At 38.0% G+C, this 25,576-nt stretch overlaps 4 protein-coding genes across 6 annotated transcripts in view; 3 read left to right on the top strand and 1 right to left on the bottom strand.

Moving 5' to 3' along the window:
• trip12 (thyroid hormone receptor interactor 12) overlaps positions 1–15,896 on the bottom strand; it is a 46,560-nt gene extending 30,664 nt beyond the window's left edge. The window contains exons 1-2 of the mRNA XM_041995561.1: positions 15,818–15,896; positions 14,697–14,764 (exon numbers count right to left, since the gene is read on the bottom strand). The gene's annotated coding sequence lies outside the window, so the exon portion shown is untranslated. The remainder of the gene's footprint in view (positions 1–14,696; positions 14,765–15,817) is intronic.
• Positions 31–1,714, top strand: fbxo36a (F-box protein 36a). 2 transcript variants are annotated; one of them, XM_041995601.1, is made up of 4 exons: positions 31–422; positions 656–764; positions 991–1,163; positions 1,351–1,714. In XM_041995601.1, the coding sequence occupies exons 1-4, from the start codon at positions 390–392 to the stop codon at positions 1,498–1,500; spliced, it is 465 nt and encodes a 154-aa protein (XP_041851535.1). In that variant the 5' UTR covers positions 31–389; the 3' UTR covers positions 1,501–1,714. The 2 variants fall into 2 exon arrangements, with proteins under 2 accessions (XP_041851535.1, XP_041851534.1); XM_041995600.1 differs by having other exon boundaries at positions 31–485.
• Positions 2,715–14,848, top strand: zbtb38 (zinc finger and BTB domain containing 38). 2 transcript variants are annotated; one of them, XM_041995569.1, is made up of 4 exons: positions 2,715–3,073; positions 4,292–4,348; positions 6,906–6,987; positions 9,752–14,848. In XM_041995569.1, exon 4 carries the CDS (start codon positions 9,784–9,786, stop codon positions 13,393–13,395), a length of 3,612 nt encoding a protein of 1,203 aa, XP_041851503.1. In that variant the 5' UTR covers positions 2,715–3,073; positions 4,292–4,348; positions 6,906–6,987; positions 9,752–9,783; the 3' UTR covers positions 13,396–14,848. The 2 variants fall into 2 exon arrangements, with proteins under 2 accessions (XP_041851503.1, XP_041851505.1); XM_041995571.1 differs by lacking the exon at positions 6,906–6,987.
• Positions 15,897–15,960: 64 nt separating the features above from the next.
• rasa2 (RAS p21 protein activator 2) overlaps positions 15,961–25,576 on the top strand; it is a 31,165-nt gene continuing 21,549 nt past the window's right edge. Inside the window, exons 1-4 of the mRNA XM_041995578.1 lie at positions 15,961–16,079; positions 19,167–19,290; positions 24,354–24,457; positions 24,550–24,644. Coding sequence (XP_041851512.1) covers positions 16,022–16,079; positions 19,167–19,290; positions 24,354–24,457; positions 24,550–24,644 — 381 coding nt within the window. The 5' untranslated portion in view covers positions 15,961–16,021. The remainder of the gene's footprint in view (positions 16,080–19,166; positions 19,291–24,353; positions 24,458–24,549; positions 24,645–25,576) is intronic.

The raw sequence follows: 25,576 nt of genomic DNA, 5'->3' as shown, positions 1-25,576 counted from the left end.
GCGTGATTCATCCGCCAGGAACTACTTATCTCTGATTTTCGGCGTCTTCTTGTAGCGAGTCAACGAAGCTGCTTTGCACACTGAGCGTATTATTATATTATGAATATCCACAAGATCGTAGTATGAAATTATAGATCTCTGGTTGAATGAGTTAAGAGACAATCACTTAAACATAACTTGTCACAAAAATGGGTATTAATCCGCTGGGTCGTGACCCCCCCCAGTACACACATAAAAGTTATGTCTGGTTATTATTGTGAAGCCCTGTATTGCCTTTTCCTATTAGTTTTCGGCAGTGTACTATGACACCCCCAACCCGCCCACATACACGATTTTCTCAGCCGTTTTAGACCTTTTTCAGTTGTCATGGTTACAGTTTTGCGTCCAAAATGGCGTCCTTGTTTGGGGAGCAAGTGTTTCAAGTGAGTGGCCAGGGTCCACCACCTTCCAAAGATTTTTTCCAGCTTGTGATTACCAAAGATCGAGTTGAGTATAAATGCACAATCATAGCCAAGTGAATCCTCTGACAAGTCATTGGTAAAATGTATCTTATATTATGTATCTAGGACTCACATTAGTACCTTAATCACAAAACGGATCTTCTGGATTTAAAGTGTATTTCTTATATTTTCTGTTTCTCTTTCTGTAACTTCAGGTTATATGGACAACATGGAATATTTCTTTGCGACGAGAGTGTAGGGGCACTCCACCCAAACAACTACAGACAACTCATCAAGATTTCCTTCATGAGAAAATGCTTCAATGTATGATTTCTTTATCAGAACAGCGATTAATCATCAGCCTAACATTTTCTCCTTGACTTTCTCCTAGATAGCCTTTCCAACCTTTTTTGAACTTAATATGGTCAGAATCTTGATTGCAGTACAGAACTCTAGGGGTTCATTATGGGATTTGGATTATTTGACAAAGTACTAACATAAGATGAGTTTGCAGGACTGTGACGCTCTGTCACTCACTTGTCCTCCACAGATGAGGTTGGCTTTGTTTTCGGGGAGAGGATCTTGAATTACATACGGTCACTTTGCCAAGGGAAGTTTGATTATCTGGAGCGCTTACCTGAGGAGATATTGCTCAGGATCTTGTCCTACCTTGAGCTGAAAGATACAACAATCCTGGCACAGGTTTCACACAGATTCCAAAGGGTGAGGGCCTCTTTGAATGACAGATTTATAACAGTACATTACTTGATGTACGTGCTGATTTTTAATTTAAATTCTCATTTTCTCTCTCCCCATCATGTATGTTTATCCCTATACACTATATGTATGTATGCTGATAACGTTGCATCCACATGCTCTCTTTTCCTTTGCGCTGATTGGATTATACCAGCTCTGCAACTCTGAGGAGTTTTGGGAGCAGACTGTGAGGGATCGCTGTACTGGATTTACCTATGACATGGAAGGCATAGCCAATGCCATGGGCTGGAAAAGGACATTTTTCACATTTTTCCACAAAAATGTCATTACAGAAGAGCAGTAAAAAGTAAACAAATAAATAAAAAAATTAACTGTTTTATTACTAGTCTCAAATGATTGCATACAAATGCCAATAACAACTCAACATTTATCAAACAGCCTGTGTTTTCAGAAATTTAGTGCTTTAAGGGTTTGCAAATTTGTTATATCACAAAATGTGCCAAATCTTGTTTAAAACAAATAATTACTTCTGTCTTTTAATTATACTTTAAAAAACAAGAATAACAAAAGATCACTTGCAACTTGATAATGTGGCTTTTCTGTGATATCACAGGTAATTTAAATGACCAATCTACATAATGACATGTCTACTCACTAAAAGTGATAAGCTTTGTTTATATATATATAAAAAAAAAATACAAAAACCTTTTAATCCTGGACCTCTACAGCTTCATATTGGGTTAATGGTCAAACTCTGCTTACATACTTCCTGTTTACATTTCCCAGTAAACTGTTGTAGCGCCCTCTGCTGAAGGCTCTAAGCCTACATCCCTGAATTTGTGCATCACTGCTATGGTGTGTTCTTTTTAGCAGCCAGCAGAGGGAGCAACATGGCAAAAAAAAAAAAAAAAAAAAAAAAAAAAAAAAACATGACGGGAGGTGGATCAAACATATGAACCTTGGGTAACGTGTGCAAAACACGTGTTGTAGTCATGTTTAAAGCATTTTCAGGCCTAACTAGTACCACATATTTAGTCTGAATTGAAATCTTGCATGTAATTCATCTGTCACTTCAACCTTGCCTCACCTGAAACCTGTACTAGCAAGTTACAGTAAAGCAAGACAAAGGCATGCACCGTTTGTTTTTTTTTTTTACTTCTTCTATTTTTTCCCCTTTTTTGTGGTGTGTGGTGCTGCAGACACCTTTTATATAACAGAGAACAAATATAAAAAAAACACTGAATTATAAAGATTTGTCTTGTTAATTCTTGTAAAATAAGTATGCCATATAAACAGTAAGAATTAGACTCACTGAATATGAAATATTCAATTGCCCTGCTGGGTGCTGGAGCGATCTGACATAACCACCTACGGCCCTGACTTGTAGGTACCATAGCCTATTATTAGTCCCTCACGCCGCCTTCTCAGCTGAGTCTGGTCTGAGGAAAAATATTCATTACGTAACAATAAAGGATCTGTCTCCCAGACTCACTTCCTGAATGCCAAAGCAGCAACTAGGCCTCATACTGAAGCTTAGCGGATGCCTCATCCATTTGTTTGTTGGAGCAGTGCAGAGCTGCGATTGTTGTTTTCTGCTTATCCCTTTACTCCAACACATTCACCACACCACCCCTCCTTCCCAGCACCTTTTTGTGGGTCAGTGATGCAGCGGGAGTGACGCAGCAGTGGCAGCAGCCTCCAGAAGGCAACTTTACACAGCAGGATCAAGGGATATCTGCCAGGACCACAATCCACAGACAGCAGTGACGAGGGATGATGGTAAAGGCCTGATCTAGGCCAAAGGAAGAACAGGAGCCGGGTATTCGCTTTCCACTGCTCCTCCTAAACAAACACCACAGAGACTTCCACAGCGGCAGGGACAGGCCTGACAAGACTTTCCACACGGAAACATTTTGGTAGGCAACTCCAGGTTTGAGAGCTTATTATGGCAACAAGATAAGTGCCCCCAGGGCTGATTGTATTTGTATGCTAAGAATACTTTAAGTATGAGGCCTACTCAGCATTGTACTGCAGTCTGCCTCCTTGCTGATGAGCGTCCCTGCAGGCCACAGCTGAGATCACTGAGCAAAAGAGGCAGAGAGGCCTGTATACTTTGTCCTTTGAACACACTGTTGCTGTGATACTAAAGCTATATTACAAGATATTACTTGGATTAGATTCTGGCATGTGCTTTTATAAATGGCATTATCTGTGTAATGACATTTAACAACTGAAGTTGCCTCAATTATTAAACATGTTGCAGTGGTTAAAGAGGTAAACTATGACTATTTTACTTTGTAATTAAAAATTCATTGAGAGAGTTTTAATTATAATACGTTATTGAGAAAAAAAAGTCCTGAAAAAGTTTAGAAAAAAATGAAAATATATTGTAAACAGTCTCAAACTTCACATGCACTAGAAATAATGGTTTTTGGTCTTTTATCTCAATTAATTAATCATTTTATAATTGTTAATTTTTAAAAAAATAATTTCTCTTCAGGCATTAATAAAGTATACTGAAATTAATTTAAATCAGTTTATTAATTTGTGTTTAGTGTGTGTGTGTTTGAGAGCTACACTGTCAAATATACAAGCACCCACACCAACCAAAACAACAGGTGGAGGCTATGAATGGACGCAGATACCAGGAAGAAAATAAATATCTTGAAAGTGAAAGGACATCAGAGTGAGGGGTTTTCTGTCTAATGTGGCAAATAGTTTCTTGCTGAGGTTGTTAGTTGCACACAGATATATGCTGTGGTGTAAAATACGCTAATAAACCCGTGGGCATGCACACACTTAGTTCTGCTTTAAGGTAAGATATGTTAGCTCAGTGAAACTAAGGATGGCCTCAAAGGAGAGCCCTGTTGCTGTGTAGACAGGTTAATAAAAATATGTTTTTGTTTATTTAATATTAAAATCAAACTAGTTTAAAAGTTTTTCAGTGGGTACTGCCTCTCGCATGTCTGTGCCCTTTGCAATTTGTTATGAAGGAGCTATTTCTAAATAAGTTGCACAACAAAACATCTGTCTGCAGATAGTAAAATAACATCTGTGGTATGAATATATTTACAGCTCATGTTATTTCTATGTATAGTATTCACATTTTTTATTTATTTTTTTTTGTATTTTAGATTCTATTCTGATGAATGTTGTGTCTTTTGGCTGCTCTTAAAAGACCCAGCTTCCAGGTAAGTTTGATTCTAAGTGCGCAGAATCATTTAATCCTGACCTGTTAGAAGTTCTTATCTATTTGCTCTTACAAAGGCAACTGTTTTTTTTTTTTGTTTGTTTGTTTTTTTTTGTTTGTTTGTTTGTTTTTTTCTTGTTTCATTTATTTTCCATGCCTCTGCCTCTGTAGGATCATTAAAATGCAGTAAATGCATGAAAAAGAGATTCTCTGCAGAGTTATTTTAACACAAAACTTCAACAATCCAAATTTGGGATGCTGAAACAGAATCAGTCTGGGCCACTGATGAGGAAAGAGATGTTCAGTCAAAGGCCAAGCTCCTTAAGTACGTAAAGAAGCGCCACTCCACAGCTAAGACAGATGATGACTCACTACAGCATCCCTTAAAGGGTGACGGTTTGAATTAATTTTGACCTTTGATGAAAATTATAGGTTGTGTTTATTGATTTAAATCAGTAAAATACAGTGACACAGAAAGTGTCTTATGTACTGTGGAGTTATAATTATAGTTTTCATGGTAGGTACACAGTTCAGTGAAAAATAAAATACTTAAATGAAATGTTCCATTGGTAACAAATGGTTGGATTAAGTTTATCCAACATGAGTTTATTCAGTTCAATAGTTTTTTAGTCATGAAAGTAAACCTAAAAGATTTAAGCTGTCCCAATTAATTTTTTAATTTATCCCAAAGTAACTTAATATTCACATTATACTTGATAATAATGTGGGAAAGAAATCATTTTATTGTATACTTTCACAATTAACCAAACAATTAGGACACAATTAACCAAAAACTACAATGAACTGAGGTACTGAGGTAACACTGTACAGAAGAGTAAGCCGAAATTACTCCACAATTAAAGTGACTGAAAATGTAAAGAGAAAAAGCTTACTTGTTATTGCTGATTTAAGTCATTCTTCAGGCTATTGACATATAAAATTTAACTTAACTTTGTACACATTGCTTCTTGAGTTTGTCTCAGGTTTTGTTAAATAAAGACACTGTATTATATAATATCCTCTTGATCTTCAGATTTGTATTTAGCTCATTTTAAGACCCAGTAAGGAGCTAATTATTCTTATTGTTTCCCAACACATAAAACCTTGGAACCCATATAGGGTGTACTTTCTTTTTTACATGACTGTATGTGATATATTTATAATAAAATTATTTAGGATATCTTTGCTACATACTTGCTATGCTGCTATGCTGAAATGTAGCCTCAAGTGTCTCATTTAGAGGGTAAAGTTCTGGTGTTTTATGCGTCTGGAACAGATCTCTCTCCCAGCACCAAAAATAGAAGAGAGTCTACGTTACTTAATATTGTACTCTTGAAACCAATTTTCTGTGATGTACTTCAGAAAAAAAGCTTATTAAAGAGCACATTTTCTTTCTTCATGGCAACAAGTATGTGCATGCATAATACTGTACCTGCTTTTGTCTTTTGAAGTCAACAATCATAAAATTAAATTACTTTAAATTTGATTTTAGTCAGGATGAGGAGAACACAGTCATGACTTTCCTCTCCTGTGTAAATAAAACAGTTGCATCCGTCCTCAGAGGCTAGTGAAAGGCTACATAGCCATATCGTGTTTAGCTTTCTCCCCTCCCCCTCGTCTGCAGTGCTGACGCATCTGCTGCTTTTGCATCAATCAGCAGCCTCTATATAGGTATACCCTGAGTCCCCGCTGAGAGCAGGACTGACTTTGTCTCAGCCTGAAAAAGCGCCGATGAACATCTGTCCTGTGCTGCACAATACGACAGCAGTCAGTGCCATCTCCTCTCTGCTTCTGCATTACCTAACCACAGTGACTGCGTAAGCACGGACGAAAGGCTTTGGTGTGATATGCTGCAGCACAGGCAGAGACTTGCGTGCACAAGCTTTAGACAGATGGTGTGCTGTTATGCATTCAACCTGCATGTTCTTTCTGAGTGGGCTTGTGATTATATTATTTTATGCAAAAGACATATTCTCATCACGGTCAACACCGAGCTGCACTGGGATCTAGCTTGTGCTGTGATGGAGAGATTTAATACACCTTCCGCTGTACGGTAAAGGACCCCCTCACTTCATAGCAATGCAGCTGAGCATTTTCTCTGGCTGTGGAATCAAGAACAGAGCTGGTGTGTGATGTAGCACCCTGCATCTCACCGCTCTCCCTACAGTCCTCTGCCATGTTTAATAAAAGTTGCCGTTTCCTTCTCAGTGGCTCCAGAACGAAAGCTTCAGTTGCCCAGCTAGTACAAGGCAGACCCATACTCCGAATTTAGCGACATGCTGCATAAATTGTGAGTTACTCCAATTGCTGTTGTAGAAGCAAAGAAACAGACAGTCAGAGGAGGGCAGGGCAGCTCTAGCCCAGGACCTGGGCTGCATGGATAGAGGCAAAGGACGCTGGAGCTGGAGTCATCTGCACACTGAGAGGGAGGGAGAGGAAGAAAGACGTCAGAAAAAGCTCTGCTTCTGACAACACTACTGTTCAGCGACCATCATAGGAAAAAAAAGCTACTTTCGCCTTGCTCACACAAAACTCTCACGCTATTCATGTATATTTAGGTATACACGGTGCGGTAGAGGAGGAGATACTGTGTGAAATTGTTTCCTGTTCGCCATGCATCACTTTCTCTGATTTACTAAGGTATGTTTTGCATGTTTACCCTTATTTTCTAACCTTTTTTTTCTTGCGGAAGTACACTTTGCAGAGGTACATGAAGTGGCTTTTGCTTTGACAGTTTGCTTTTTGTCTGTAGACTCTATGATTTGCTGGTTTGTGGTTTAGCATTTGGGGATTTTTACTTTTGAGTAAAAGATGTAAAAGAAAATATTTTTACATTTGCTTTGAAGGTAAACTAAGTTGGGGTGTGGCAAATTCATGAGCGCTGATGACAAATTCAGAATTTCCGCTCAGCATGTGGCGGCAATGAACCACAACAATTGATAGAAACTGTGAAAAATGAATGTGGTAAAGTGAAATAGCAACCTTGAAGAAAGGATAAAAGTGTCATGCAAACAGCGAAAGCATAGAAATTAGTAGAAGTTCCCAACACATCTCTTGCACCTCTGACTATGTTGTGATAAATTAGAAAGTCCATTTTGTGTTACAGACAAAGCCTCACAGACAAACACACACACACACACGTTCAGTTGGAGACAAAAGCGAACCTCGATTGCTCTGCAGTCTGCTATATGTTGCAGGTTGCCGGAGAGGGCAGGATGTTTGTGAGAGAGACGAAATCGAATACACGGACTGCTAAAACAGTCAATTGCCATCCAGCTGAATCCCAATAAGTGCTGCGCCATAGCATGTTGCCATGACAACAGAGGCCCGTCTGAGATAGAGGGCAGGAGGGTGGTTGTGTTTTCAGTGGTCTGAGGCTTTAAAGAACGGCGGCCATATTGCATTTGTTGCATGATCACAGAATGGAAACAAGTAAAGGAAATATTTGAATACTAGAAGGAAAATGAAATGGCATCAGTGATAATTACCAGCCATTTCTTTACAATAACGTTATTATATGTTTATTTAGGCCAACTATGTAAATGTGGTGCATTCAGGAAAGAAAATATCTAAAAACATGAAATGATATTAGACAAAACAGCCTGAATCTGATTTTGGACCAAACAAAATTAATCCTTCCTCTCTTCACCATCAAGTGAGAACTATTTTACAGCTGAGACACTAAATATATCAACATTTAGCTAAAAGATCTTCTGCAGTAATTGTCTGACTTTTTACTGAAGCTGTAAAGATAAAAAGAACTACTAATACCATAAAAGCCATGACTTTGTAGCTAAAGCCAAGCCTTAAAATAGCAGGGATATAGGTGTGATGATTCATCTCTTACCAATGTAAGATAACAGATACGGTCAGCACGGTACAAAGATGCAAATGACTCAGTGCAGACTCAGATAGCACGACTCTGTTATAAGTTTAAACATCATGCATCTTCTTTTAAATAAATGAAACTCAACTTCCTCTAAGAGTTACTGATTAAAGGTCACACCAGTTTACCATAAAATCAAACATATCTACCAATGCTGGTTTGGTCAATCCCTGACTGGTTTGTCTGTCAGGAGTTTTTTTTTTTTTTTTCCCCTGTAAATACATGAAAAATACTTTATTCATCCCAGGGGGAATTTACAAAATGTTTTTAATTTAGATTAACTAGAAAGTGATACACAAGTCAACAGAGAGAGTATCTGCTTTTCAAAGCCACAATAGTTTACTATATTACATCATATTAATGGTCTTGCTGGCTACTATTTTCCTCATCGGTCATTACTGAAGTTTTTAATAGTCAACAGCAACTTTCTGGGCTGCAAATGTAAGGATGCTTTCACTGCCAGACTGGAAGAAAATTAAAGAAGGAAGAGGATGACTCATCTTCACATAAATATCAGCTTGGCATTTTCATCATAAACCCAGGCACTGAGAAGAGATTTGCTTTGACAGCTGTATGCCTCCTCCTGCACAGCTGGACAAATTATCATTTATTTAATTTGAAAATTAAAGTCTATAATTTACAAGATTGCCAGCGCATCTGTTAAAGCAAGAAAAAAAAACTTGAGTTGTTCATGACAGGATATTTCCAACGGAAAGAGTGACATCAGAGGAGCAGATAGGAAACTACAAACTGAAAGCATTAAAGCTGAGCACCATACGTTAGGTCACTACATCCAAGACATGATTCTAGGTCAGCAACAACCGTTTGTGACAGACACAAGAAAAAAAGCACATTTCCTGATTATCTCTGTAGCAGCAACATACTCTTATAGTAGTGCTCAGTCTAAACAACTCTAATGCAGAATTCAAGAGTTCATTGTTGACACTAACATGCCTTCCTGCATATTTACTGATAGCTAGAATTTAACAGATTATCCTCTCAAATACAAATCCCTTCCTCAAAGTGATCATTCCCCTACATTGTAGAGGTAAAGATGGTTTTCAGGTCAAGATATCAACAATATTACGATGAGAGCTTTTAAAAATACATTAAGTTAATCTTGTAAGGAGATTGATGAACCTTTACATGCGAAATAGGATCATTAAGTAATGGCATCCGTTATAAATGGCGCAACTTTAAACTAGTTTTAAAAAAAAACACAAGCACTTTACAACATATTTACATTGGGATGGTCTTATAGGTTGAGTTAAACTCAGTATGTGACCTGATCTTTATGAAGCAACTTCTTACATGAAATGATTTTGAGTTTATGAGGCAGAGCTGATAAACAGACTGTTGACTTTGGAGCTGATCTGTCAGGATATTACTGCCATCTACTGTTAAAACATGGGAAATGCTATTTTCCAGAGAAAATGCATACAATTAGGAGTCTAAAAGAAACTGATTTTCTCTGTTTCCTTATAATCTGATGCTAATATCTGTTGTCTTTTCTTTTAGATGACTGTGGTCTTCCCGTACATTAGAACCTGATGGATAACACACACCCTTACACTGTACTAAGCAAGCTCAATGAGCAGCGCTCACAAGGCCTCTTCTGTGATGTTACTATTGTGGTGGAGGATGTAAAATTTCGGGCCCACAAGAACATCCTAGCAGCCTGCAGCAGGTACTTCAGGAGCGCTCTGACTACCTCTGACACATGGAGCTCCAGCCAAGTACTGGAGCTTATGGACCTAAAGTCAGAGGTTTTTGCCAGTATCCTCAACTTTATATACTGCTCAAAGCTGACATCACCCAGTGCTGAGGACACAGGGGGCCTTGTAGCAGCGGGCAAAAGACTTGGAATTCCTTTTTTAGAAAGGCTTGCAGAAGAAGCGAACCGAGATGAATGCATTAAATCTTCAGACTCATGTGCTGCCCTAGTGTGTAAAAAAACAAAGAGGGAAGCTTTAAGGCCTGAGGAGATAGACACTGCAAGAGGACCTCGCATTACTAACGCCTTCTCTATCACTGAAGTATGTCCTGGGAACAATCCTTTCACCCCTCTGGTTCAAACAGATAAGGACAGACAGTCGCCAGATGTGGGACAACTCCCAACAAGTTGTCCCACAACGTCCTGTCTCAAAGGGAGCAACGAGACGACCCACGCCATTTCAGAACACTCATATGCAGTAAGCAAATCCACTGAAGGCAAAGAAAGCAGTCAGGGGGATAACAAGAAGGTCTGTAAGCCAGCTGTGTCACAGTCAAAGCAATTCATTTACAGGAATACAGGCCCACTCAAAAAGCGACATAAACTGAGAGGCATTTTGGGTAGAAGTATACTTCCTATGCCAGCAGAACTACAAACAGATAAACCAAACATGGTAAAGTCTGCGATTAGCGATGATGTCATTGCAGCACCTGAAACCAAGATGACACCACCTCCACTTTTTTCAGAGGCAGAAACAGAGAACAAAATGAATACAGGGTTACCCACAGCCAGTGACAGCTCTCAGATGGAGTTAGGTCCACCGCCCCTTTCACCTCACCCAGAGGACAGCATTTCAATCTACAGCTGTGAGCTCTGTCCAGAGATATTTTCAAATAAAGCTCTTCTCACCATTCACTCAGAATTACATAAAAAGCGCTTTGTTAGTCACTTGTTCTGCAAGTTTTGTCACAGAAAATTCATTCACCTCAAACGGCTTCGGAACCACGAACAGATGTGTCCAAAGGCTGTAAGAGACCCGCCTAAACTAGATGCCAGGGATATTTCAGGCAAAGAGGTGGACCACTGTACAGATGACAGATCAGACATCACGAGCACTGTGACACAGCTTCCCTCAGCCGACCTCTCCAGTCCTTACACACCAGAGTCCATTCATTTGGACCAACCAGAGCCTCAAGAGAGTGAGAAGACAGTCAGGCCAGGGGGTAGTCAGAGAAGATACAACTGCAGCATGTGCAAACGGGTCTATGTCACCTTATCCAGCTTAAAACGGCACGAGAATGTACATTCCTGGCAGAGAGCCTACCCCTGTCATTATTGTAACAAAGTGTTTGCGTTGGCAGAGTATCGCACTAAGCACGAAATCTGGCACACAGGTGAACGCCGTTATCAGTGCATTTTCTGCCTGGAGACATTCATGACGTATTATATCCTGAAGAACCACCAAAAGTCTTTTCACGGCATTGATCCTAGTCTAGCTGTTAAGAAGAAATCTGCCAACGGAGGAGTGAAAGCCAGTGTTTATCCAATCAAGCTTTACAGGCTGCTCCCCATGAAGTTCAGAAAGAGACAATACAAGACATACAGTCATACGTACTCAGATAGGGTTGAAAGAGGTGATCCATCTTCACTGGAGAGCAATTCACTTATCCCTCCATTTGAGCATAATGCTCTGATCAGCCATTCTGACACAACTTCATTCCCCCTGACATTCATGGCAACGACAAAGATGGTTTCTCCTGTCATGCCTCGTATATGCATTGACAAGCTGCCAAACATAGACCAAAGTCTGAACAGTGAATTGGAAATTCGTGGAAGCAAAGGAAAAGAGGCTGAAATTCCACACACTGATAACTGTGACAGTATTTTCTCAGAGTCTCCTGCAGGTTACAAAGAGGATCCATCAATGCAAATCAACTCAGAGCACATTAGTCATAACCTTCCATTCTTAAACTCAATGAACACTGTTAAGAAATTAGGAGAGCTGTCAGCTTCTGCAAAAATAGTCGAGGATATGACCAAGAAGATACTCCAATCGAGCACTGAGAACCTGGTACACAATAAAGCAGTAGGAGAGAAAACAGAGACGTATATCGCCAAGCCTGCGTGCCAGGGTCCATCTGTGGACAATGATGCAATACCGCTATGTCAGATAACAGTGAAAATAGGCAATGAAGCCATCATCCGCCGCCAATTCAAAGGATCAAAGCTCTTCCCAAGGAAGAAAAAGAGGATCAGAGAACTGGGTGAGGAACAGAGCTCAAGTCAGTGTCCTCCAACAAAGGCAAACTCAGAGAGTCCCAGGCTTCGCCTCCGACCAGAAGTATCTGCCTCCAAACAACCGGAGACGTGCAATGACAACAATGACTGTGACAAGGCTGATCAGCTTTGGCGTCCCTACTATTCATATAAAGCCAAAAAGAAAAGAAAGAAGCTTAGAAACAAACACAGAAAAGCTATGTTTCGCCAGTATCCTCATTTATTTGCAGACAGATCTGCTGCCAGTGAGGCCCACCTTGATATATCTAGTTTTCTGACAGAAGAGAGCATCTCAGGTGGCAGCGCAGGGCTAAAACACAGTCTTAGCAGGAACTGCAGCCCGAGGGCCGCCTATAACTGTGACATCTGTGACAGCTCCTTTATCACAGAGACTGGTCTGAGAGCTCATATTATTGGTTCTCATCCCTATTTTTGCCGGACCTGTGGTAAACAAGGTCCCCCAGGTGAAGCACCTACTGGTGGCGATTACATCTGCAACAGCTGCATGGAAAATGGCTCCTGCTTTGATGATACCCCCCGGAGCCCCAACCCAGAGAAGAAATACCGTTGCTCCTTCTGTCCCCAGCGTTTTCTCTACCTTGCCACCAAGAGAAGCCATGAGAAAAAACACCAGGAGACAAATGAGGAGGGTATTAAATACGACACCTTCACACCATGTTCTAAATACCCAACACATCTAAGTGAAGACAACAAAAATGAAACCAATAAAACAGAGGACAGTAACAGTCAAGGGGCTGCTGACATAAAACGTGAAAGCACGAAAGGAGAACATTGTCCCACCAACAGGAGCACACTAAAAATTGAGGATACGATTGACACCTACCAAGATATGCCATATTCTAACATCAAAAGTCCATTATTGCCCGATGCTGACTCAATGTTTCCCCTGGCATCCTCAAAGGTGAAACAGAAAGTAGCTAAAAAGAGGATAAATCCACAGCATACTATGCATCTCATTTCAAAAAAGCAAACCAGTGATGGAGAGATTGATAGCAACAAGAATAATTTAATAGGACCAAGATTAAACAGTCGCAATGATCAGGAGAAATCCTGCAAACTCTTCAGAAGAAATGACTCTGAACCCAACGATATGCACATTTCTATACACAAGCCCGAGAAATGGGTTTGCAAAGAGGAGCCCTTTTTTTAAAGGTCTCTGAAGACTATGACCAACTGAGGGAAAAGAAGAAAGTTAATGACAAGAAACTGCTTTTTTTGTTGGGGAATCACAAGATCTGTAATGTTATCTTTGCAGAAAAGTGACGTTAAATATGAGAATTTAACATCTGTGTAATTTTTTCCCTCCTGAACCAAACAACTCAGTGATGTTCTTTTCTTGTTTTTAACCTTTATAGAGGATATTTTTTGGATAATATAGGACCTCCTGACACAAACTGTACTTGTTCTTTGTCTATGCATGTAAAGCAGAGTCAGTTTCTTCAAACGCTGTGCAATATCAGATCAGCATTTGCTGTGGGTCAGACAGCAGAAAAACTGCCCAGCGTGGTTTCATGATCACTTTCTTACCACAGGTTTGAGCTAAACAATATGGATTCTACTGTTGTCACATTTCTAAATCTGGGCTTGGTGAGCTGCACTTTATAAGTAGACTATACTGATTTGTTCTTTAATACTTTGATCATTCAATTTAAATTCTAAGCAACATTGATATTATGTTAATTTCTAATGAATACACAGAACCACTGAAATTAAAGTTACTTCTTTTGTGTGTTTAATATGCATAAAACATGTAAAATAAATATTGCTGATATTATGAGCAATTTAATCCTGTCCCCCTTTAGCACTCAACTGAAAGACAACAATCATTTCAAAGTATCCTGACCAGCAAATCAAGCTGATGCTTAAACTCTTGAGACTCATTGAAAAAGACCCAACTGTAGAAACATCATCAATTACAAATGCTGACTATTTTTAAGTAGAACACTTAATAACAAGACTTAACCATTCATATTGGTGCAGAACCTGTTCCACAGCTAACATGTTCCTGCTCCTCCTGGGCCTTCAGGGACCTGCAGTCCAGCTGAAAAGTTCATTCCCTCCTTCCACACAAAGTGCATCTGCGTTCAGCCTCAACACACAATTTCCAGATGTTTCTAAATTCTTTGCTTCTTCCTAAGACTACGTTTGCAGTGCATCAGAAGGATCACACATTTTACCCAGAAGTTACTGCACAACTCACCAATTGTGTCATAGAGGAAACATTTCCCCCCTAATTCCATTCTAATCTGCCATTTAATGGCTATTATATTTTTTAACACAAACAGCAATAGTTTGTGTCTTGTTATTGATGCTTTTCAAGGTCACATGTAAGCAAAGCTACTCCATGTTCTTATCTGTTAAAGTTTGATAACTTTGAGATAATCATTATAAGAAAAAAGAATAAGATGCATTACCTTTTATAAGAAGAACACATCATTATTTATTGCATACCTGACTTTCTTTCAGGTTCACTGCTGCTATCAGTAAAGAAGATTAGACCCAGCCAAAAGAAGCACCACCTTGAAAGAGAGGGAGGAAAAAGAATCTTAGTGTGTTCATCCAGTGGATATATTGGGATGTGATTAAATAAATATGGTATTTTCTCTAAATGTTGGGTTACACTATAATATAGACACTGCATTTGGGGAATCTAAGCAAAATGCCACCAACAGAGCATTAAAACGGATGTTTATACTGTATGAATAAGTACATATTTCACAAACTGTGTTTGGAGGAGTGACCATACTATTTTTTATTTTCCAATTAATCATACTGCAAAGGTTGGGTCTGTTAGGTAAGACCCAACCATATGAAAACTTCTGTTCATTTTAAACTATTACAGCATTATTTGTTGTTGGGTGGTACTATACAATTATTTGCAATGAATTTTAATATGACTCTTTGTAATATAAATGCGAGCTCTTTGGAAAGAGTTAATTAGCTCACCTAAAAAAATTAACTATACAAGAGAGTTACTTTTTTCCCCAAAAAGTTTGATATTATAACAAATAAAAGTTTAAATGCTTAAATTAAACTAGCCTTCAGATATCCGTGTCAGCAAATCTGAGACCCAAAACCAACTTAAAGCACAAAATCAACCGCAAATAATATTTTACATTATTATGGATTTCTTTATGGTTTATCATGCATCATTTTGTTAATTATCCAAGCTTTTAAAGACTCCTGAACAGTTTCTTTGTGTTCATTTTATTTATTTATTTATTCTGCCCCAATTTGATCAATTTGTGTCTACTTGGGTCGTTTTGCGCGTCTCTGCTAATTTTGTGTCCCAATCTTGGCCCTATAGTTTCAGGTTGACATCTGGGAGAGAGAAGTAACTTTTGGGGCTACATGACCTGTGTCTGGTAGACTCCATTCAGTAAACTCTGCACGAGCAGTTGTCAACTCATTCACAACTGGTGACAAATTTACGCCCACAGAAGCATGTCTTCAATCGACAGTGTTGGTTGTAAGCACTCGTAACTAGGATTAGCTAGCTAAGCTAGCTCAACAAGTCAAAGTCAGTGATCTACGAAAGCGATATTGCATAATGAGCGACACCACATAGCTACCTTAAATCCCTTTGAAAACTCCTTCCACCTACACATTGCAGTACTAGCCAGAGCGACTCCCGACGAAGCTTGGCACCAGTTTGTACGAGACCTGACGTGACGCGGTGGTGGGGTTGGCTTTCCTCCACTCAGCCTGCATTCATAAACGGATATGATAAACCAGCGCTGAATGCATCGGAGCAGCAACAACAGTCAGCTCTGACCATGGCGGAAGAGGACAACGCTAGTATTCGGATTTTACAAAGTCTGCGGAGTAAAATATGTAAGTCTGACTGGCGACCCGATGTGTCTGCCACGGGGAGAAGGGTTGGTAGAATAGCCAAGCGGCAAGAAAGGAAGCCGGAGGGGCGCGGCGTGCTATCAACAGCCGACAGTGTGAGGGGAGAGACAGGCAGTTCATCTGCTCACTCTGCTGGCTGCTGGTGCCTAACGTTAAGTTAACTTAGCATGCTAGCAGAAGCTAGTAGCTTGTTGTAAATGATTCCATTAATCTAAAAGCTTAACAACTGTTTGTATATATCTTCGAGCACACATAGTGTTACATGGTTACAAGAAATTTTAGGCTTTTTTATAGGGTAGAAAAGCTCCATAAGCTGAGTTAACGTAGATGACAGTAAAGCTAGCTACTATCAGCCACTTGAGTCTTCAAGCTAACCCATTCAGTTTCTTAACGTTACTCTATGCAGGTGTGCCATCAAATTCTGTATACCATTCAATTTTGGGTCCGGAAGACTTGGGATTTCGATTAGGCTCTATTACCATAGCCGAATTTTTAAAAGAATATGTATTAATTTTTTTTTCTTATATTCCATTACTGTACTGTGATAGGTGGTTAAAAAACTGTTGCTCCATAGTGTTTTGAATATAGGCACATATTCTTAGCAAAAAATTTGATAAATTATTCTTTTTTTTAATAGGTCTATGTATAACAAGAATTCTCCTTACAATATGTCACAGTTTTTCATCTTACTTTAGTGTTTCCATGTTTTAGTAATTACCAATATTTCTATTGAGTCGTGTATATGCTGTGCCACCACCATGTTTGAAAATGGCTATTCTAAAAAATTTAAAGTTCCACGAACAACCATTTGCAATATCAGTGAACAATATCTGATGGTGGACAGAATTTGGTGTTACTTTTACATACAATTACTACATATCATCTGGAGTACCTTTATTAGGTTGGTTGAGTCCAGTCTCAACAAACTCTTTGAGCAGGTCTCTGCTCTTTATGGAAGAAAACTATATTGCCCTATCATTTGCCACAACATTAAAGATTAAAGTTCCACTGGGAAAGTTATTGGTTTTAGGTACTGCCCCCCCCCCCCCCCAAAAAAAATAAAACAATCAATTTAGGTGTTGTCATTAAACTATCACAAGTATCACATTATTAATTGTATTTCAGATCTTACCTATAGACTTCAAGGGAAAATACTTAAGCAGCCAGTACCTTCAGGCTGGGCTGTTTCAAGACCATGTCAATCTGTGCCTATTTAAATCTGGAATTTTGTTTTTTGGTGCTCTCTTGAAAAGTTTGAGTCACTGCAGACATGTTCAGATTCAAGTTATACAAGCTGAACTGGTTTTGGTAATGCAATGAATATGTTGCTGCAGATTTGATAACACTTATCAATTAGACTATGCTGCATCAACCTTTGTGTTATGTTTCAGGTAATTTATTATAGTGTCAGTGGGTTAAAAAAATCAAAATTTATATAAAGTGTGCTACAACGTATGAAATTTATAAAAAGAAATAATAGTTGCTGATGTTATGTTAATTATGCATGACGTCTGACAGGACATTATTACTGGTGCAAGCCTAATTGCGTGTTTCCAGAGTTGGTATAGACTGTCATGAGAAGAGGCTTAACATCACGTATTTACTGTAAAGTGAATATAGGTTAAGTATTATGTAAAGCATAGGCATACAATAGGAAGGCAAATGTCAGTTTCACTACTATGAATTAATGAGAAAACGGTAAGCAGAACAAAATTGAGGAACTATCATGGCATGTAACTCACTTTGCAGTCTTGCGAAACTCCATTCTTCCTCGTTCACATTTGGCCTTTTTCCTTTACATACATCAGTGGAAATGGCATTTTTTCAATATATGTATTTCTAAAAGTTTTTAGCAAACATTTTCATATGCTTGTGCTTTGTTTTCAGTTAATAGGAAACAAGGCAGTCCCCAGCTAAGACCCGTATAATTTAATTTTTAATTTTTTTTTTTCTGACCCTCAGGTCATGGATTTCTCTGCTTGACTTGTGTCTGCTTTAGGGATTTTATGGAAGAGAAGAGATGACAGCAGGGTTTGTTGGCCAAAGTATAAATGATGTGTTTGTGGTTACTTGTATTATGTACTCTGTGCTCTTCACTCACCGGGTCATCCTGGTACAAGCTTAATGACAACTAGTGACTGTTCCTAAGATTAGCCACACTGCATTATTAATAGCCTGTTAAAAAGCTGATCTCACTGGTGGCTTTTCTTAATGAGATCCTTACCAGGGCTTAGGGTACCGATTCAAAGCTAGACAGCTAATTTAGACTATCACTGCCACCTTAATCCAGCATTCTAAATTTCATTTAGTCTGAAGTTACAGATAGTGTTGTGTTGGAGTGACAGCTTATCTTGAACTGATTTTTACTGTGTTTCTTCAATGTGTTGCACAAAACCCATGGATTGTTATCTGGCCCTGCCTGCTTTGCAATGGAAGTGGTTCATGTTACAAAGGTGTTTGTCATTTGTGAATCAGCGCTGTTCTGTCACCATTGGTTGTGCTGAGGAAGTCAATGTTTCGTGTTTTTAACCACATATGAGCCTGAAGTCTACTTCAGCTACATCCGCTCTTCAGTTTGCCCTGACAACTGGCAGGAGGCTTTGTCCCACGATGAACAGGGGGATGTCAAACCATCAAAATATATATCAAGTGTTCTGAGTAATGCAGTAAATGAATTAATAATACAGATTGGATTTAGGTTGTACAGTCAGATTTGTAGTATTAGAAGTTTTTATTTTAACAAACAGCTCCCTCTCTTTCTAACTCCCTCTCTCTCTCTCTCTCTCTCTCTCTGTATATATGTAAATATATATAAAAATATATATATAATATAAAAATACAAAAAAAATCTCTAAACAATCAAATCCTAATCAGTATTATTAATTTATCATTGCGCTTTTTTTTAACCTTAGATCTAAAACTTGATTATTATATTTGACATTATTATTATTATTAGAATGAATGAAGACTGTGTAAAATGAATGTTTAAAATGAGTTGATTTAAAGTTTTTGTAATAATTCTAATAAGGGAAAGATAGTCAGGATAATAGTCGTGTTGTCTTTTTGCAGGTGAAGCTAAGAATCTGGGTCCAGTTTCGGGTCCAAATCGGCAAAGGGATCTTTGTACATTTTGTACCATAAGTCTGGATCAGGAGGAAGTTTTCCGCACCAAGATGTCTGACAAAAGTGTCAGGTAAGCTGCATAACATGTATGGACAACATTATGATGATTATAGCTACAAATTCATTGTTTTGTTTGGTTTTTTTTTTTTGTTTGTTTGTTTTTTGTTGTTTTGTTTGTTTTTGCTATATTATAACTTTAAAACATTACAGAAAAATGTAAACTTTGAAACACTAAACTTAATGATTTTCACAAATATTAGTGAGCATAATCTACGATGCCCAAATATAACATATATAGCATATCTGGGCATCAACTACATTTTTTCACCTCTGTTTCTTTAAAAAAAAAAGTTAACATGAGCAAAAGCTTAGTTTTTCTGTATTTTTGTTCAAATGAGAACATAGAAACTCCTACTAATGCTGAGATAATTATGACAGCTCTTGAAGGTAATTATCACATTTCCATTAATATGTCAAAATACAAGAACGTCATTAGCACGGCCAATAAGCTGATTCTCTTTTAGTGAAACACACAGATGCACTGTAAACAATGTTTTTTCTTTTATTTATTATTTTAAATCTTCACTTTGGAAAGTAATTCTGAAAACTTCATTTTTTTAACTCATAAAACAGTTTACATATAGATAAGAGGTACAAACACTAAAACAATAAAATTTGCTTTGCAAAATATCAGTGTTGGTGTGGACATGGCCTTAGTCTCGTCTTTTAAAGCTGAGCACAGACTTTCTAGCTTTTCTAGCATGTTCAGACAATGTTGATAATAAATTTAACCACGGAGAGTTTTCTACTTTATACTAATTTAAAACTTGATAGGATTAGCAAATGCACATTTCAAAAATGAAAAACTATAAAAGGTACATAGCAACAGTGTGTCACTAACTATTGCAAGGTAGAGGAAATATGAAATCTGAAATGTTCTCGCTCTTCGTACACCTCATTTATGGTCAGTAATGCTGGTTATACAGAAATCTAAGCATCATTTTGTTTATTTGAAGGGAAAGGTTTCAGCCTCAGTGTGTCATTTCCTCCTCAAAGTAATTCTCTGATTTCAGCTGTGACAAATTTATGTGGCCTAAAATGTGTAGTGTATGCGTTGTTTAGTCTAGTTAAAATATCTATAAAAGTCTGAGGATCTGTTTGACTTCCATAAATATAGTTTATAATTTTAAATTGATAAATTACTCTCAGTTCAAGGGCCATTTGCCATTATTTAATCTGTTGATCTTTTAGGTTTTACTACATATTGACCAGTAGTCCCATTTTCATTATTGGAGTTTTGTGTTAGATGTTGTGTAATATTACGTAAGTTAACGAGGTGCATACTCGTGGAATGATCTACAATGTTGTGTACTTTTACATTTGGCTGCTGGTCATGTTATTAGTTTGTTTGAACAACTGAAGTTAATAAAGAATAAAAATAAAAAAATATCCTGCTGATAAAACCCATATGGCAACAGTAATGCTAATTTCTATAGCTGTGGTTTTTGTTGTACACCTGTCAGGTTTTAAATGCTGCTTTTTGATTATATATCAAAACTTGTCAGTAGATGGCTCACAGTTGCATATATGAGGTAGGTGCCATTTCTGCTAATAAACGTTGAGCAATTTAGAAAGAAATGAAATAACTAAAACTCACATGCTCACAAGAAGTTCAGAGAAAGGTTTGGGAGATTGGGAAACCTCTCAGGTTTCCATCTAACTCATTACATATCTGACTGTAAACAAGGGCCTGCCTTCTAAAGGTATTTCACAACTACTCTTTTTGCATTTTATTGCTCCTGAGGTGCCATTCAGGAGGTGTTTACAGTATCTGAGGAACACCCACACCTTCTTCTGTCATTATGTGTCATCCATAACTACCTTTGCCAACACTTAACATATCTTCATAATCTACCAAATTTGGACCACAATTTACTTGACATTTTCCTTGACTCATATCTGTTGTATTTGCTTCCTTTTCTAATTGTAAAAAAGGCTGTATGGAAGCTCTTAGTGCAGCTAATCCTAAGGATAAATTAGGCATGTTCAAACAGCTGGGGTCAAGCGTGTCTACCTGTCATTCTCACACTGTTAAGAAAACAGGATGACAGAAGAAAGAAGGTAGTTTAGTAGGTGTATGTTTAAGAGTCTACAGGGTGGGGGTTACAAGCGCATATTTCTGTGATGTAGAGGAGGATGTGTAGGTGTACACTGGATGCGTTGGCTAAGCCTAGTGTTGAAGTGTCAGGCAAGATATTTCACCATCCAAGATGTACACATTGCAGAGGGAAGCTGTAGCTGAAGTAAAAAGTGTGTATGTATGTATATATATATATGCTGCATACATACTTTCCTGCAGCTTACATTTGTTTATATATATTCCAGTTGGTAGGACTGTACATAATCATATGTGTGTTGTGTCCTAAAGTAGTTGCAAGGCCCAGTGATATCTAGGTCCACTATTTCCTTTTGTAGATTAGATAATGAAGGAAGCATTAAAGTTTATTTTATCACTTCTTATCTTGGCATCCACTTGGACACTTTTAGGTGATTTTTCTCAATTAGGAATCTTACTCACCAAAGAAACTATTTGACTACCAAAGTGTGTAGACAGGCAAGTTGAGGTGGATTTGACATGAAATACAGATTAACCTAAAAAAAATTAGATCGCTCAAAACTTAATTTATTTTGGTAACTTAATTTAAAAGGGGAAACTAAAATATAGACTCATTATATAGCAAGATATTTAAAGCTTTTATTTGTCATAATTCTGATGACTCACTTACAGCTTATGAAAACCCAAAAACCATAATCTCAGAAAATTTGAATATTACATGAAATCAATAAAAAAGGGCTTTGAAAACAGAAATGTTGACCATCTGAAGAGTATAGTCATGCATATGAACTCTGTACTTGGTTTGAGCCTCTTTTGCATGAATTGCTGCCTCAGTGTGGCGTGGCATGGATGGTATCAGCCTGTGGCTCTGCTGGGGTGTAATGTAGACCAGGATGCTTCAATAGCGGCCTTCAACACCTCAGCATTGCTCGATCTCATGTGTCTCATCTTTCTCTTGGCAATGTCTCACAGATTTTCTATGGGGTTCAGGTCAGGAGAGTTTACTGGCCAATCAAGCACAGTAATCTCTTGGTTATTAAATCAGGTTTTGGTTCTTTTGGCAGTGTGAGCAGGTGCCAAGTCCTGCTGGAAAATAAAGTCAGCATCTCCAACAAGCTTTTCTGCTGAATGAAGCATGAAGTGCTCTAAAATCTCCTGGTAGACGGCTGCGTTGACTCTAAATTTAAGCACAGTGGACCAACACCAGCAGATGACATGGCTTGTAAATCAACACAGACTGTGGAAACTTCACGCTGCACTTTAGGTGTCTTGGATTGTTGCGTCTCCATTCTTCCTCCAGACTCTGGACCCTGATTTCCAAATGAGATGCAAAATCAGAAAAGAGCACTTTGGACCACTGCTTAACAGACCAGTTCATTTTTTTCTTTAGCCCAGGTAAGATACCTCTGACGTTGTGTTTAGTTCAGGAGCGGCTTGACAAGGGGAATACGACACTTGAAGTCCATGTCCAGACTCCGTCTGTGTGTGGTGGCTCTGGAAGCACTAACTCCAGCCTCAGTCCACGCCTTGTGAAGCTCCCTCACATTTTTGAATGGCTTTTTCTTGACCATCCTCTCCAGGCTGCAGTCATCCCTGCTGGTTATTCCACCTTTTTCTTCCACACTTTTCCCTTCCACTCAACCTTTTATTGATGTGCTTTGATGCAGCAATTTGGGAGAATGCAGCTTCTTTTGCAATCACCTTTTGAGGCTTTCCCTCCTTGTGGAGGATGTCAGTGATGGTTTTCTGCACAACTGTCAGGTCAGCAACCTTCCCCATGATTTTATATTTTACTGAAATAGGCTGAGACCATTTAAATGCTCAGGAGTCCTTTGCATGTGTTTTGGATTAATTAGCTGATTAGAGTGTGGCACCTAGAGGCTATAAAATTGAACCTTTTCACACTATTCTAATTTACTGAGATATCAGTTTTTGGGTTTTCATAAGCTGTAAGCCATAATCATAAAAATTATAACAAATAAATGCTTGAAATATCTCACTTTGCATGTATTGAGTTTATATATTAGTTTCCTTTTTTGTATGATTTTTTTTTTTTTTGTTTTTTTGTTTGTTTGTTTTATCTGTAAATGGTCTCTATGTGTTGTAGCTCCAAGTTAGAATACCAAACTGTCTGAATTGAACCTGGCTTCTTGTAATGTCAGTCATGGATCAGTGATTGATTAGAAAATGTTCATGTATTTGTACAGTTGGCAGCATTGTAAAAATATGAAGCTGCTTCTAAAAGCGTGTTGTAATGTTTAATTCAACAAATCACTATAATGTAATATAAGATTTTTCTAAATTCTTTGACAGTGACAAATTTCAGCAATATTCTTCTTAATATAATCCATCATTTCTAAAATAGTTTTTTTTTTGTTTGTTTGTTTTATCATCACAAATTATTACTATGAAAGTCCAGAGTGAGGAAATTTGTAATAAATATTCCTCATTTCAGTAACATTTAGTGAAGGTATCTGAATACAGCTTAAGTGAGACGGCACAGCTGCTTGTTTATACAGTTGTCTTGCACATGAAGAAAATGATGGGGAGATTTTGGGAAAGTAGACGGCAATAGTGACAGATTTTAAACCTCAACATATCAAGAACATTTCCCACAACCCCGATGAGTCATAGGGCACCCTGTGATGTCCACCTTCTGCTCAGACGCTTCATTGCTCAGAACATGAACAAATCCTGTATTTATGATGGTAATGTGATATTCTCATTACATTTAGGCTCATACGCAAAGCCATTGTGATTATTTATATGAATTTATTACATAATCTAGGGATGCAACAGTTGTGTATCTTGGTAATTATTACCTGTACTAGTTGTACTAGTACCATAAACTGAATGATATGAACACCTGCTGGATACAGATATAGAATATTAGACACTCTCTCTGAATGCTCCTTTATTCTGAAGGATTTATTTATGTGAATATAAAGGCCTGAATTTGAATATAAAGGTCATCCTGCGATAATGATGTTCATAGTAATTTCTTTCTTTGTTCACAGCCCTTTTTATGGAGAAGACTTCTACTTTGAGATCCCGCGCCCATTTCAGTGTTTATCCTTCTATGTTTATGCCAAGGGCGTTTTCCAAAGGGACCTACCTGTTGGTGAGTCACGTTCAAGACATAAACAAGAATACTTGACTTATCTCAGTTGATCTGTTGTAGTTAATTTTCCATGTGCGTGTCTGTCTTTTCAGGCAAGGTGTCAATCCGGAAAGATGATCTTTGTAAATACAGTGGAAAGGAGCACTGGTTTAGCCTTCAGCCAGTTGATCCTAACTCAGAAGTTCAGGTAATTTTTATTTATTTATTTTTTTTTAAATATCAGTGTTTTTAAAAAGATTAAACGTCTTTTTAAAGTTTAGCATTTAAGTTCTAAATTCTTGTTAATTTTATAACCTCAGACATTAAAGGATCATTTAATTTATTTTTTTTTTTTAGTTCTTTTGTTTTTTGTTCTTGTACAAGAGGTTTTTCTCTACAAACACCACCTGCTATCAGAAGCTGTCAGTTGATACAGACACTTCAGCTGGATGTGCATCATTAAGTTGAGCAATTAAGTGTCAGTCACACAGGCAGATACATAGAGAAACATGTCCTCGACATGGGAAGTTTTCCTCCTGAGGGGATTGTCATAATGTAGTGTAGAATATCAAGTGAGAGCTGCACCTCTTGATACTTTGTGGAATTATTATTAATTTATTTTTAGTTTATGTACAATTTTAACTGTTTGTCTTTTAAATGATAAAAGTCTCACCTCTTAGGAAAGTCCTCTCTGCCTCTTAATTTCTTTGAAACAGTGTTTGACTGTCTAGATTATTTCTGATCTTTAAAAGCTTTTGCTGAATTGTCTGACTCTGACCTTTTTGAAGCTCTCTTAGTAGAATAACAATGAACAGAATGCAAGCAAGAATGCTTGAGAGCAAAAAATATCTATTTTGAGAAATCATAGATGTGGTGTCTGTAACACTGAACCTTGCGTTATGTAGATATGTTGCTGTAAGAATATTAATATGTGGATCATATCAATTTTACCTTGTGTGTTGGGTGAAACTACAGCATATCACTTCTTCTGTGTTGCTGCACTGAAGCTAACATGTTGACTTTAGCTGCCATTAGCCCACGCCGGTCTATTCTGGGTACGTGCTGCTGCACTGATTCACTCACAAGTAGACTCTTTCAATGCACAGTTACATCAGTGAGAGATGGAGGTGTTGATGCAAT

Source organism: Melanotaenia boesemani, chromosome 9 (genome assembly GCF_017639745.1).
Source record: "Melanotaenia boesemani isolate fMelBoe1 chromosome 9, fMelBoe1.pri, whole genome shotgun sequence".
In the NCBI taxonomy this organism is placed as follows: domain Eukaryota; kingdom Metazoa; phylum Chordata; class Actinopteri; order Atheriniformes; family Melanotaeniidae; genus Melanotaenia; species Melanotaenia boesemani.
This window is presented reverse-complemented; position numbering and strand designations above follow the sequence as displayed.

Bases quoted from the DNA above. Each gene is read 5' to 3' on its own strand.
- fbxo36a (XM_041995600.1), top strand. From the start codon at position 390: ATGGCGTCCTTGTTTGGGGAGCAAGTGTTTCAAGTGAGTGGCCAGGGT. The intron at 486-655 runs GTTGAGTATAAA...CTGTAACTTCAG, and splicing joins TTGTGATTACCAAAGATCGA to GTTATATGGACAACATGGAA. The intron at 765-990 runs GTATGATTTCTT...TGTCCTCCACAG, and splicing joins TCATGAGAAAATGCTTCAAT to ATGAGGTTGGCTTTGTTTTC.
- zbtb38 (XM_041995571.1), top strand. From the start codon at position 9,784: ATGGATAACACACACCCTTACACTGTACTAAGCAAGCTCAATGAGCAG.